Source organism: Ptychodera flava, chromosome 1, assembly GCF_041260155.1.
Source record: "Ptychodera flava strain L36383 chromosome 1, AS_Pfla_20210202, whole genome shotgun sequence".
In the NCBI taxonomy this organism is placed as follows: domain Eukaryota; kingdom Metazoa; phylum Hemichordata; class Enteropneusta; family Ptychoderidae; genus Ptychodera; species Ptychodera flava.
Window position 1 is genome coordinate 11,422,588 of NC_091928.1, and position 14,842 is coordinate 11,437,429.

The 14,842-nt window shown below is 35.3% G+C and overlaps 1 protein-coding gene across 1 annotated transcript in view; it reads right to left on the minus strand.

Annotated features, from left to right (window-relative positions):
- Positions 1–11,171, minus strand: part of LOC139130126 (arylsulfatase B-like) — a 38,477-nt gene extending 27,306 nt beyond the window's left edge. Inside the window, exons 1-4 of the mRNA XM_070695850.1 lie at positions 10,872–11,171; positions 4,135–4,246; positions 3,763–3,814; positions 3,300–3,403 (exon numbers count right to left, since the gene is read on the minus strand). Of these exons, the coding sequence (XP_070551951.1) occupies positions 3,300–3,337 (38 nt within the window). The 5' untranslated portion in view covers positions 3,338–3,403; positions 3,763–3,814; positions 4,135–4,246; positions 10,872–11,171. The remainder of the gene's footprint in view (positions 1–3,299; positions 3,404–3,762; positions 3,815–4,134; positions 4,247–10,871) is intronic.
- Positions 11,172–14,842: the final 3,671 nt, after the last annotated feature.

The following is a 14,842-nucleotide window of genomic DNA, read 5'->3' on the forward strand; positions in this document are numbered from 1 at the left end:
GAAAATGTTAGGAAAATTCAACAATTTATTACTAGCCGTATCAATAATCAAAAATGATAAAAAATTGTATTTCTACCTCGCATAAATGTAGGTCTCAGTAAGTTTTAATTTTATTTATTAGTAAAATATGAAAGTCTGACAAGATCTTCAATCTGAATTTGAATTTTTCTGAAACATTTATTATGGAGACATACCATTACATTTCCCTGTTTCTAGAATAAAATTGAAAAAATTATCACTCAGAAATTTTTCTTTTCACCTCGTTCAATTTTTCCTCAAAAATATTCAAAAATCATTGCAATTTCTCTAATATTTGCATTTTTTCACAAAAATGTCCAAAAGGCCATGGTCTTCGTAAAAGGGGAATTCTTTTTCGTTGTGTTTTTTACAAAAAGAGAACATACGTCTAACCTTTCAGTATCAAACGCATTGATATATGGTCAGTTCAATACATGTTTTGCTGCTTAACTGCGATTTCTACCACGTGCACTGCAATACGCGGGTTGAAGTTTCGTTCTGTTTGTTTAGCGGACGCGAGGATTGCATTCCCAGGCTGCTCGTGATCACGCTGCTCAGAGCGCAATAGAAATTCTAAACTAGCGTTAATTTCTACTTTTGTGATAAAATTGGACAAAAACGTGTATAATAATAAAGTATGTCCTCGTACATCGTACATTTCGGTATTGTCCTCGACGCCACGCGTCTCGAACAGTACCTCCACTGCACAATGTACATGTGAATAGTCTTATATTATTGTTGACAATAAAATGTCAGTCCGACACAGTTTGCATTTGTTGATAATGCAGTACATATCTTACATAGAGGGTCGTATTTATAATTCCGATATTTTCAAATCTGTGTGCTTTCAATAATAGAAAAAATTAAAACTGCAAGCAGCGTTGGCGGGGCCCAAGCGGTTAACATTGTTTTAAAGTTCTTCAACTGATCATAAAATGTACAAAATTTGAGCTTGATAAAATCTTTTGCATATTGTTAAGAAGGAAATTGAACATGATTTCATAGTTACTGTTGGTTTTCTAGTAAACGTAAGTAGGTTTACGCAAAATCCAATACGACGGCAGAACCGCTTGACAGATCCAAATGTCTTTTGCAAGCATGAAAGAAATCACTCTAAGGATGACATGAGTAAAATTTCAGCTCAATCAGTGGTTTAGTTTTGAAAAAGGACAATTTTGAAGATTAAAGTATGATTTCCACAAAATCCAAGATGGCGGCCAAACCATGAATTAGATATGTGCATATTTAATGAGGTACCAGATATTTCACCATATGGTCTCCCATCATACCAAATATGAAGGATGTAGCACTTGTGGTTACTGAGTTATGGACATATATGTATATTTGAGGTCAAAGGTCATCGTGGTCATGTGACATTTTGTCAAAAAATTTCTATCCAATACTTATCCCCCTATACCAAGATCAGGCCTCTAGCTCTATTTGCTTGCCCAGAATTAGATATGTGATATTGTAATGACGTGCATGATGTGGCGTCATAAGGTCTCCAATCCTACCAAATATGAAGGGTGTAGCACTTGTGGTTACTGAATTAAGGACATATATGTATATTTGAGGTCAAAGGTCATTGAGATCATGTGACATTTTGTGAAAAAAATGGTATACCATACTTATCCCTATATACCAAAAATCAGACCTCTAGCTGTATTGGCTTGCCCAAAATTAGATATGTGCATATTTAATGAGGTACCGGATATGGCACCATATGGTCTCCCATCATACCAAATATGAAGGGTGTAGCACTTGTGGTTACTTAGTTATGAACATGTACGTATATTTAAGGTCAAAGGTCATCGAGATCACATGACATTTTGTCACAAAAATTGTAATGCTAAGTTATGCCTATATACCAAAAATCAGACCTCTAGCTCTATTGGCTTGCCAAGAGTTAGATATGTGCATATTTAATGAGGTACCGGATATGGCACCATAAGGTCTCCCATCATACTAAATATGAAGGATGTAGCACTTGTGGTTACTGAATTATGGACATATATGTATATTTGAGGTCAAAGGTCATCAAAGTCATATGACATTTTGTTGAAAAAATTGTATCCGATACTTATCCCCATATACAAAAAATCAGACCTCTAGCTCCATTGGCTTGCCAAAACTTAGATATGTGCATATATATTTAATGAGGTACTGGATATAGCACCATGTGGTCTCCGATCATACCAAATATGAAGGATGTAGCACTTGTGGTTCCTGAGTTATGGACATATATGTATATTTGAGGTCAAAGGTCATCAAAGTCATGTGACTTTTTTTAAAAAAATTGTTTTTCGTAGTCATCCCTATACACCAAAAATCTGACCTCTTGCTCTATTAGATTGCCCAGAATTAGATATGACTCTTACATAGGCCAGAATTAGCCATTTGTATAGCTTAGCTGCATAGGTATAGGGCAGGTCAAAGGTCATTGAAAAATCAGAAAAATAATACTTTAAAAATCTTCTTCTCAAAAACTGCCAGGTCAAATTCCTTTAAATTTATTATATAGCATCTAGTAGTATGGCCTTTAAAGTTTGCGAAAAGATTTTGGTGTTAGTTCTGGAGAAGGTATTTTTCGAAAATCCAAGATTGCGGCCAAATCATGTGACCGATCCAAATGTTTTTCGCAAATTTAAAAGAGATCACTCTAATGATGACATGAGTAAAATTTCAGCTAAATCTGTATGTTGGGTCTGGAGAAGAAGATTTTTAAAATTAAATTGCGATTTTTGAAAATCTAATATGGCCGCCAGGTCACGTGACCAATCGAAATTTGTATACCCAGGTGCACGAGATCTCATAGGTACCTATTAGCCCTGCAAGTTTCAGAAGTTTGCGGTAAGCGTTGTTTGAGTTCTAGGTTGATAAAAAAGAGCGGAAGAGGAAGAAGAAGAAGCAGAAGAAGAAGAAGAAAGTTGAACTCCCTAAAACCAATAGGGGCCCAGCCGGTCGGCTTGGGCCCCTAAAAATTACGTGCAATATGGATCAAAATCCTTGAAAATGATACAAAGGTTCAAATATTTGTTCGTCCAATACAAATAGTATCTTGAGGAACTAATACGCACTTGTGTGGGTAATCATAATTTTTGTCTTTGATTGAAAACATGTTTCATACACTGTCGTTGTAACGTTAAATTTCCGTTTCTAAGACCATCTTTGTCTATCTCTGATTCTTTTATTTTTCTCCTTTCGTGACTCTCATCACCGCTGTTTAATTTCCCTTTCTCCAAAGCACAGGATATCGACACTGTATCAGCTGCTGTACTTACTTTCCCACCATATACGTAGAATACCCCTGCTCTTTCATTTTCTCTGGTAGGACTGTGAACTGTAACGGTATTCCGGTCGGGCTGTTTTTTACCAACACGTTATGCTGTTGGAAAAGCAGAGAGTGTCGTTTCTTTGCACTGCCATACGGGTATATCTAACATTTTCTGTGCTCAGAGTTACTTACAGTTGTAGCGATCTGACTATTGTGACCGATGCGTCGATAATTTTACAGTATCAGAAAAATTACAGTCCTGTGATATTTAAAGTGGGCTGACTGTCTGTTCACCGACATGAAAAGAGACTCGTTCTAGCTTATTTTTTCTGACGAATCTAGTCTTGTGAGTAATTTCCTTGTATCGGACAGGGATGCACTATTGTCCGATTCTCAAATACCGACCTTAAATATTAAATATTTTAAAATTCATGATGACAAACTTCCAACAACACAACGAACGATAGTACCTGTAATCAAGTGCGGTAGGCGAAATATCCAGTCATGAGAGATGCACGTGACCTTAACAAAACAGAAGGAGAAAAATATTGTCAGTACTAAAATTCCGATGAATGATTAGTTGTCTGTCTGACCGGAAGACTGACTGACATACTTACTAAATAAATGACTGAGTTTAACAGTGTTAAAGGTTGGTAATCTGAGAATGAAATACCGTTTTGATATACTTTGTCAATTACTTGTACAAACTGATATTCAGTAATTGTTTGAAGCTATTGTGTAAATGAATATTTAACCGCTTTGTTTTTGTTAAAGCCGAAAATGTAATCCCCCTCCCGAATTACTCAACTAGCCCAGGGCCAATAATCTTCCTTATTACTCACGGTGTACATGCGGGCAGCGTGTACGACTGGTTGAAGATGACGCCATCTCGTGCCAGCGCATCCAGAGTCGGTGTGATGACGTATGGATTGTTGTACCCGATATCATTCCATCCTGAAAATCAAATTTGAAGCTATACAATAGTTAAGTTAATGACGTCTCTTTGTCAAAACCCACTATAATACAACGACATTTATTAAATACTATTATATAGGGCTCAGCCCTTGGTGTCGCGCCAGGCGTTGAGATTAAAAATGTTATTTGTATCGATTCATGATTAGTAATCATAAAGGATAAAATAGAATTAATTGTTACTTTCTATATACCTTTGTACAAGTATGACCGGTTTACCCTCTAATGACAGTTCACGTACACGATGTCAGACCCTGTAAGTATAGATTTTCCGTTATGTGTAAAAAAGTTTGACATAAATGTTCAATATTTACTATGATTACTATCTATTGTGTTAATAAGGGACGTATTATGCCATCATTAACTTTGCAATAGTAACTGTACTGCCCAACTTCCGATATTGTAAGCTGAAAACCAGCGTTACTCCTAAAAACGGGTAAATTTTGCACATAGTTATTGACACAGAGGGCGCCTTTCTAAGATTCAATCCCAGCGTTCTTTGCGAATGTTCTTGTTCATATACACGACAGTTTTCCTCTTCTTTTAATATTTAGGCGTGATAAGAAATTTTGTATCAGCGACAGGGTGGATAATACTAATTATTCGCTAATAAAAAAGATATATTTTATTAATGGCATGTTATAAAATAATACAGAGCACGTTTCAAATTAGTTTATTTACGAGCACTCAAACAAACATGGCGGCGCCCACGATAGAAGGGTATGTAACCTCCACAAATGTAATAATCTCCACAAATGTAATATCAACCACAATTGTAACAAAATGCACCCATAAATGTAATATCGCCCATAAATGTAACAAAAATCAACCATTAATGTAATAAAAACACCAACCACAAATGTAATAAATGGTAACCATAAATGTAATAAAAAAATCACCCATAAATGTAATACTTGTCAACCATAAATGTAATAAATCTATTTTGTCGTCGCAATTGAGGAATAAGCCCTTAAATATTGATCTATGTAATAAGGAAAGCAACTCCACACATTATTCATTTCTTAATTGTTTGTGTTTAGCGTGTTTTGTATATTTGAGAGTGTATTTTACCTTTCCCTATTTTGTGTACAGAAATGATCGGCCACGGCTGGACACAACTGTAATATGAATGTCAGTGCAGTCTCTACTCCAGCATGAGAGTGGGGAAGACTGTATAACACTACAGTCCTTTAACGTCGTTTTTTCGAAAATTGCCGTACTTTCTTAGTCAATCGCCTCAAATTCGTCTTCAGTGGATAAATTGTGTGGAATAATAGATAGATTGTCTGTATTCCTATGTTGTCCAACTTGAAGTTTGTTCCTTCACTAGGGATGCCAGGATGTCTAATTTTGTTCTACTGTGTTCAAGGTAGTGTTCGTATTGTTTTTTACTAGATTGAAATATATGTTCTCGTCAACATGTTTTGTGTCGTAAGTTTCTGTTGTAAGGTTTTATATTTCTCTGTTATTTGTTCTGAGTCATCTGTCATAAACTTTGTTTGGTATCACTGGTTGACGAGTATTTTGAAGCTTCCTTATTATGTAATTATCAGTGTCTAGAACTGCTGTTCCACTTCCATTATCTAACGGTTTGATCAGTACCTCGCCGTTTTCTGATAGCGTTCTCAAAGTATTCTATTCTGTGTTTCGGAAAGGAAACCTAGTTTCAGGAAAGTATGCAATAACATTACACTAGTCTTATTAAAGTTATTATTTACTCAGGGCATTGATAAACAAATGATCACATATGCAAGTTCAAGTTTACTACATTTATGGTTGAGTTTTATTACATTTATGGTTAATTTGTTTATTACATTTGTGGTTGCGGGTTGTTACATTAATGGTTGACTATTTTATTACATTTGTGGAGATTATTACATTTGTGGAGGTTACAGGGTACACTTCCGGTTACTCGCATAGTATATTATGAATACGCGCATGCGTAGTCAGTAAGCCGCTGGCGCGACTACTAAGATAGTTTCAATGTCCTCAAATAATTTCAGAGATTAAATGATTATGTATTACTTCATTAAATCCATTCCGGTACGATGCTGAGTTTCCATAGCCATGTAAAATCCTTACCTTATGGGTCAATTGCTTGCCTCGCGTTGATACATAACTTATGGCTTTAATTTAGCATTTGCAACTGTTACAGTACTGCGATCGTTTGCCTCTCATGTCGCATCGTTCGCATGGCTCGTACTGCACCAGCAGCCCTTGGCAATTGACTGACATAGTGAGCTTTAAAGGCACATGACTTGCAATCTAAAGCTATTGCTAAATTCTTGTAGTGTTGCAAAAATAATAATTTGTTAATTGTAAGGTGAGGGGATTGAAATTTAAAATAAGTAGGCTGCATTCACAAGCACCTCTGGAGAAGGGCAGGAGATTTCAGGGGAGACATGAAAAAATATAAAACATGTCAGGGAGATAATAAAGAATTGACATTGCAAAGGGTAGGAAACTTGAAATTTATTGAATATCAAATTCCTTTCAAATACCTTCTGGCACTTTCATTTCCAGCCATTTCCATTTGCGGCGCGACACAGTTATATGTACTTTAATGAGTGCATAAAATGTAATGTACTCACAAGCACATCATCTGATCAAGTATAACTATGTCAATTATTCAGGGTCCATATATGCACAACTATTGCAAGTTTTAAATTGGTAAACAATTATTCACAGTTTTGTTATAGACTCCAATGTATAGGCATCAACATTTCTTGTACACATATGTACTTTTTGCCTGTCAATTCAAGCAAAGTACATTTAAATGAACTATCACACATGTAAATGTAAAGATATAGCTTGTTTTTATGGGAAAATGTTAATAATTTGCCCAATAGACTCGCATGTATTATGTCCGACATTTTCGGACAAAGCAATATATTGGCCACATTTTGCTTTCCAAAAGGGAGAACGGCTTGAACAGATTGTGATTTTAATTTAAAATTTCTTAGGCCGTTTTTGAAAAAATCTGAGAACTTTGTTGGGAATCTCCCCGTACTTCCCCTCCAGAGGTGTTTGTCAATGCAGCTTAATGCTTCAGTGTAGATAAGCATTCAATCCGTAGTTTAGTGTATACAGTAAGTACATGAGGCACATTATAACTGTAATTTTGAAATATATTTTGTTTGAAAATATTTGTATGTGATTACACATAAACATTGACTTTTGTTTTAAACCAGATGTTCTCTTTACATAATGTAAAATGTATATGCGAATATTTTTCTGTAATATGTGTTACTACTAAATGTACACACTGAAATGTTTAATTCCATATATATGTCAATAAATGGTTATGAATTGTAATTAAATTTAATTTATGCCTGTCACTTTCATTTTTGCCACAAAGAATTTACTATCACCTTTATCTGTTCACACATTCTATATTTACACATATTGTCCTCTAGTTATTGTGATTCATATATGAAATTTCTAAACAGTCATAACTAAGTATGGCAAATAGCATTAGAACAGATGAGTTCACCTTGTGAAGTGCTCAGTGTTCTGTGTTGGAACAGACCAGTTCACTTTAATGAAATGTTGCAATTTTTCGACAATCGTTGACAATCTGAATTACCTTACACGGAAATTGAAATTGTTTGTCATATAAGGCAAGTACTGCTAATCAAGTATGTGATGTGTGGACTTTTGCTTGGAAAAAAAATGATTTTCATGTGCAGTAATTTCTCGGGTCAAATTTTTCATCAGAAAATGTTACATGGCCATATTTGTATCAAGATGGACTCTCTTTTTTCAAAAAAAAATAGAAAAATGAAACAACATTAATTTGTAATAGGATTTTCAAGCACTTTTCTTTGAAAGTTTGAAAAGAAAAAAATTGATTCCATGATTTTTATGAAAAAAACTCATTTCACCTCAACTTTTCGTAAAGTGGAAACTGTTTTTCGTTCTGTTTACTACAATCGTTTGCCTCCTATGTCGCATTCTTCGCATGGCTGGTACTGCACCAGCAGCCCTTGGCAATCGACGGACATCGTTAGCTTTAAAGGCACATGAGCTGCAATCTTTGACATTATTTTCATGGTTTTATCTTTAGATTAAAATTAGTTAATAGAAATGTTCAGAGCTATGTTTACTCAAGTATACTTATCTACTGAATGGGACTTCAAGGGAAGTTTCAGTAAGACAAATGAACGGGTGCTGCAGCCAAGTATGGCGTCCTCCGTACAACTACATGATAAACAGCGAAAGTGGTGCATGTGTACACATTTGAATCTTTACAAATACGTACAACACGGTGCAACCCACTGAAACGACGGAAACGGGATCCATTCCATTTTGACAAAAAATTCTACGTTTTTCACATAACATGGCAAGCTTTTGAAAATGGCGGGAAATTTGAAGTGCACAAAAATGTGTTCAATTTCTTGCCTATTCTGCCACAAGCTAACGTTGTTGCGGCATAGTTAATGACTATATCGTTCAATTTTGCAGATTGCAATGAATGTCTGAAAAAAAATTGAAGGTACCTAGAGGTTTGACAAATGTCGTAGAGTTGTAGCTTATGGGTCTTTAATATAGGTTAGTATGTACACACAGAAAGCTGTGTATGTCAATCGATAAAGATTTATGAATCTTAAGACTTATTTAAATAACAATAGTTTAACATAACGATCCAGTTTAAAGTTGAGACAGCTGAGCCATATAAATGCATTATGATCGAATATCACATTTCATATCATGTTTTTATTAGTTGTCAAAAGCGTGTCGCTTTACAGCCGCAAACATATTTAATTGGAGATGTAGAAGTGTGGTTTCAGCCAATATGCTCCCGCGCATTCTCCAAGAATGTAGGCCGTGTGCAGAGTCTTTATTTAAAAATGATAGATTTCCAAATGAACGACTAGCCTGACTAGCCTAGATAAGCTTTAATCTTTTAAGTATATTTGTTGCTTTCAATACGAGGGACACTGCTGTAGTCTCTTCCTTTTGAGACGCGAATTGAACACTTTGCATTTTACAACTGACACATGGTTAATTGTAAATGAAACAGCATGGCAAGAATTTAATACCTATTGCTTTCACAACTGTCTTCAGGACACTTATCCATATCGAAAGCGCATGCTGCACTTCGTGTGAGAGTGATCATGGAGGTAAGAAGAAAGACCTCTATGGTGTGATGATGATTGTCACAACGTCTGTCACTGGGGAGGATCCGCTTTTGATGGGGCACGGATAGAAGGTGCCAATCACGTCTTCAGCACGTGACCTGGACTGTCACTCGTGTCGGCGACATCATGTCTTATCAGCTTCACAAATATCGTAGAGGTCTTTTGTTGTCGGTTGTTTATTTAACTCATAGGGTGACCAATTAGACCGTTAATTTTCCAACGCGGAAAATTTCCGAGTTGACGAATTAACGAAGGTCGGATTGTCCCCGCCAATCCTATGCTGCAACTGATAATGAACCGTTACATTAAAAAACATGGCGCCTACTAATTGCACATACACACAACGTCAGTTCTCACAGTTGACCTTGAAATCTATGCTCGTTTACGTCATTCACATACAACAAGTGCGAGAGACGTGTAAAAATGTTCAATACGTACATTCTTCCTAAAACTGCGACGAAATTCTTCGTTAGGCCTAAGGTAGTTCGCGCCTCGAAAGTGAAAGACTTAGCTTTGCTCAAACTTTCCTTAAGAAATCTTTCAACCATTCTCATTTAAAATCAAGAATAAAAATCGCGGGGTCACCTTGCAAATTTTGGTACTAGGGAAACAAATAGCTCAAGATTTACTGATCTTTAAAATTCAAAATGGCCGACAGCCCTATGTTAACTCTATGGAGAAAAATAACATTTTCGAATTTCGAAAAACTAAGGCGATTAAACGTTTTCTTACAAAAGAGCTTTAAAATGAACCCTCACAAGTGGTATATCAGAAAATAATTGTAAAAGTTTGAGAGTCCAAATATCTGTCCCCGAGGCGCGTTCTACCTTAAGGTAAATATTTTTTTTTTCTATGCAGAACTGGTAATTTGTAAAGTTGACTAGTGATGTTGATGTACTGAAATGCTATTGTTAACATACACAAGTCCTTACTGTATCTAGGATGTAAAGGAAAAGAGTTGCAATAACAATATGATTTGTTTTTTGATTGCAACATAACTGGGGTTTTTTTATTTTCACACGATTTTCAGGTGACTGAAGTTTCTAATATTTGAAAGTTTTGCTTAGGCAAAACATTGTGTTTCACAATCTTAACTTGCACATAGCGTAAGTTCGAAGTCTTTGGTTATTTTGAGCAGTGAACATAAGTCACTTTTGTCTAGTATGGACGATATCTATAGACAATGCTCCATGTAGACAAGCTGCTTTTGCCCTTCATCTACAAAACCCTGGTGTAGATTTACATGAAGTCATTTGCAGCTCATCTGTAGATCTACTGTCGTCTACTGTATACTTCGGCTTTCCGTAAGGGTACGTAGCCTCCGAGCTTGGTTATCGGGGTTTTTTGAGACAGATAGAACAAAAGTATAATTTGCACCTATGTGCATGTAAACGAAAACAAAGAAATGAAACTGCTGACGATGTTCAAGTTTGAAGTTAAAATGCTGAAAAGAAGACACTCCTTACCAAGGTCATCAGCGAGGATAAATATGATGTTTGGCGTCTTCAGTTGGTCCGTCTTCCTCTTTGGAAAAATGTACCAAATTATATATCCAAAGGTGAGCAAAGTTAAAATGACGAAATATCTGAGAAAAGACATCGTGAGATTGTGATTTCACTGGGACGCCTCTTTTCAACTGGTTCACGGAAAGTACGAAGCCGACGTTAACAATCCTATATAAGCGAGGTATTTTTCAAAAAGTTCAGTTGTATTGTTTGTCTCGCTCAACATTGCCCTGTAGCAAGTAACAGACTGTAAGGTAATGCATTGCTGACAATAAACGCAAACCGTTACATTGAATCCGGGTATTCTTCACAAAAAACACAAAAGGCTCGTTCATGATGCCATTAATTTAAATAACAAAAGGATGATGGTAAAACCAGTGAGTATTTGCGTTGTAATCCGTTTTATTTGCACTAAATGAAATTTTTCAATCTGACGTCAATCTTTAAAATCTATGCGTAGGCCTCAGGTACATTGTAGACTTAAATACTAAAACTTCCTCAGCGTAGCATTAAAGGATTGAGATAACATATGCAAGCTCGCTCCTTCAATTCATTAATCTAATACAATCGCACCCGACGAGTGTACATCCATATCGACAGACAGACAGATAGATAGAAAGATAGGTAGATAGATAGATAGATAGATAGATAGATAGATAGATAGATAGATAGATAGATAGATAGATAGATAGATAGATAGATAGATAGATAGATAGATAGATAGAGACTGATAGATATAGACGAATAGATAGATTACATAGATAGATGTTTTTAGGCATCGATAATTCAGGCATATGGGATTATCTAGATACTAATTAGTCAGTTGAATCGGACATTGACACAAAGGTTGCATACTTGTGGAAATGAAGTAAAATATTATGTTAAAAAATGGGTTACGATGTTTTTGTCTAAGAGATAGAAATGCAGCTTTGGCTTCTTTGTTGTGCGTATGGCATTTCTGATGTGGCTATGCCACTTCTTGAACGTTGCCATATTTTTAATTGCATACTGAATGCCTCCACATCGTGCATCGAACAAAACAAAATATATCGATCCACGGTCCTCGGCGTAGCAAGGCCACGCCAAACGAGCTTGTAATCTCCACAAATGTTATGTCAATCAACCATAATTGTATTAAAATGTACCTATAAATGTAATATCACCCATAAATGTAAGAAAAATCAACCATGAAAGTAATAAAAACACAAACCATAATAAATAGTAACAATAAATGTAATAAAAATATCACCCATAAATGTAATACTTGTCAACCATAAATGTAAAATCTATTTTGTCATCGCAATTGAAGAATTAGCCCTTACATATTTATCTATGTAATAAAGGAAAGCAACTCCACACATGGTTCATATCTTAATTTGCAAGTGGCGTTTAGCGTTGTTTCGTGTATTTTGGAAGTGTATTTTACATTTCGCTGTTTTGTGTACAGAACTGATTGGCCACGACTAGACACAGCTAGCTGTAATCTGCTTGTCAGTGCCGTCTCTACTTCGGAGTGGAGAGACTGTATAACACTACGATCCTATAACCCTTTTTTTCGAGAATTTGCCATACTTTCTTTATCTGTCGCCTCAAATTCATTTTCAGTGGATACATTGTGTGGAATTATGGATGGAACGACGGTATTTCTGTGTGGTACAACTTGAAGTTTGGTCCTTCACTTTTGGTGCTAGGATGTCTAATTTTGTTCCACTGTGTTCAAGGTACTGTCCGTATTGTGTTTACTAGATTGAAATATAGATGTATGTTGTCGCCAACATGTTTTGTGTCGTAAGTTTCTGTTATAAGGTTGTATATTTCTCTGTTGTTTGTTCATTGTTGTCTGTTGTAAACTTTGTGTAGTATCAATGGTTGATGAGTTATTATGACGCTTCCATATAATGAAATCATTGGTGTCTTGAACCGCTGTACCGTTTCCATTATAACGGTTTGATCGGTACGTCGCCGTTTTCTGACAGTGTTCTCAAAGTATTTTATTCTGTGTTTCGAAAGGGTAATCCAGTTTCAGAAAAGTATGCAATAACATTACACTAGTCTTAATAAAGTTTATAATTTACTCAGGGCATTGATAAAGAAATGATCATATACATAAGTTCAAGTTTTTTTTACAAAAAATCACTTTTATTCATCTTTCAATTATTTTTAAACTGTACACAACTTTCCCAAGACAATACAATTGGAAAAGTCAGCAAGGGAAAAAAAAACCCAACAACAACAGCAATGAACAAAAAAAAAATACAACGCAACGGTATTATTCACAAAACTAATCCATTATAAATACTTTATCATTTCTTCTATGTATTTACTCTTCTTTGTGATTTTTAGATACATTAGTTCTTCCTTCAGAAAACGTTCAATACATTTTTCATTCAATATCTTTGTCTTGTATACTACAAAGGTAGCAATATTTATAACTATGTTCATCTCTTTAAACGTATCAATATCTATCATATAACCATACACCACGTGTTTCCACAGTATTTTAAAGTTCGTTTTCCACACCATATTAATAATCTCATTGACTTTTTGCCAGAAACGGATTGTAGTAGTGCACTCAAACAGGAAATGATCACAATCGTCCTTCTTATGGCATGTCTTACACTCAAAGTGGTCTTCTATTTTTAATTTTCCATAAGTTATACCTATGCGGTAACTTATCATGTAACATAAAATAATTAAACTGGGCAATTTTCTTTATATACATCACCTTCAGCTTAAAACACCATATCTTTTCCCACATATACGTCTCTCCACAAGATCTTTCCCAGATTCTACAGGCATATGATTTTTCTGATTTTGCCTTGGCAAAATTAAAATAGTAATCTTTACAAGAGCAGTGTAATATATTTCTATATTTGCCATCATCACATCTCATCAACATGTCTATTCCTTGTCTTTTTACATGTATCTTTCTTTGTACTTTTCCATCTCCTCAACCCACGTCTTTGGAATAGCCGTTCTCAACACTTTTAGTTGTGAAAACCACTTTCTTTTACATTTCAAAATCTCAAATAAACTTACAGGCGATATAAAGTTCCCATTACTAAAAACATCTGCTACGTAAATTATTCCAGAATCTATAAATTCTTTGACAAAGCTGGGCTTAATACAATAACGAAGAATTTACCTTCTTTTTATAAAGAGATTTTGAGTAATTGGTTGGAGGTAAGAAAGAAAAGAACGATTCATATGAAGTTAACACCAAACAGCATTGGGGAGCAGATCATATGGGGAAATAAGTTCATTAAATTCGAAAACAAGGCTCTGTTTTTCAAAGTTCATTACATTTATGGTTAATTTGTTGTGGTCCCGTTTGCTATGTGAATTGTTGACTATTTTATTAGTTGCTTAAGCCTATCGGCTGGGCCCCTATTGGTTTCTGTGGGGGGTTTCTTCAGCTTCTTTGTTCTTCTTCCGTCAATTTTTTGCCAGCCTAGATTTTGAAAATCGCTGCATTTACACTTCCAAAACTTGGCACAGTGATCAGGGCTAATGAGAGGTGGCGCACCTTACCCTTGAAATTTCAATTAGTTCCGTGACCAAGTAGCCATATTGCATTTTCCAAAAAACCTAAAAGTGGCTTATCCTGGTGACCTAGGGGTCTGGTCAATTTGAAATTTGGTGTATAGCAAGCATGTTCACTGTTGTTTCAAATTTACGAATAATATTGCGAGCAGTCACGTGATCTTGGCCGCCATATTGGATTTTCACAAAAACTAGATTTAATCTATAAAATTCTTAAACTCCAAATCAGCACATCACTTGAATTGACTTTTTGCACACATCATCAAAAAATGAGTGCTATCAAGTTTTCGTAAGGCATTTGGGTCGGTCACTAGGTTTGGCCGCCAGATTGGATTTTCAAAAAAAATCCATTTAATCTATAAAAATCTTAACTCTTGAAACAACATATT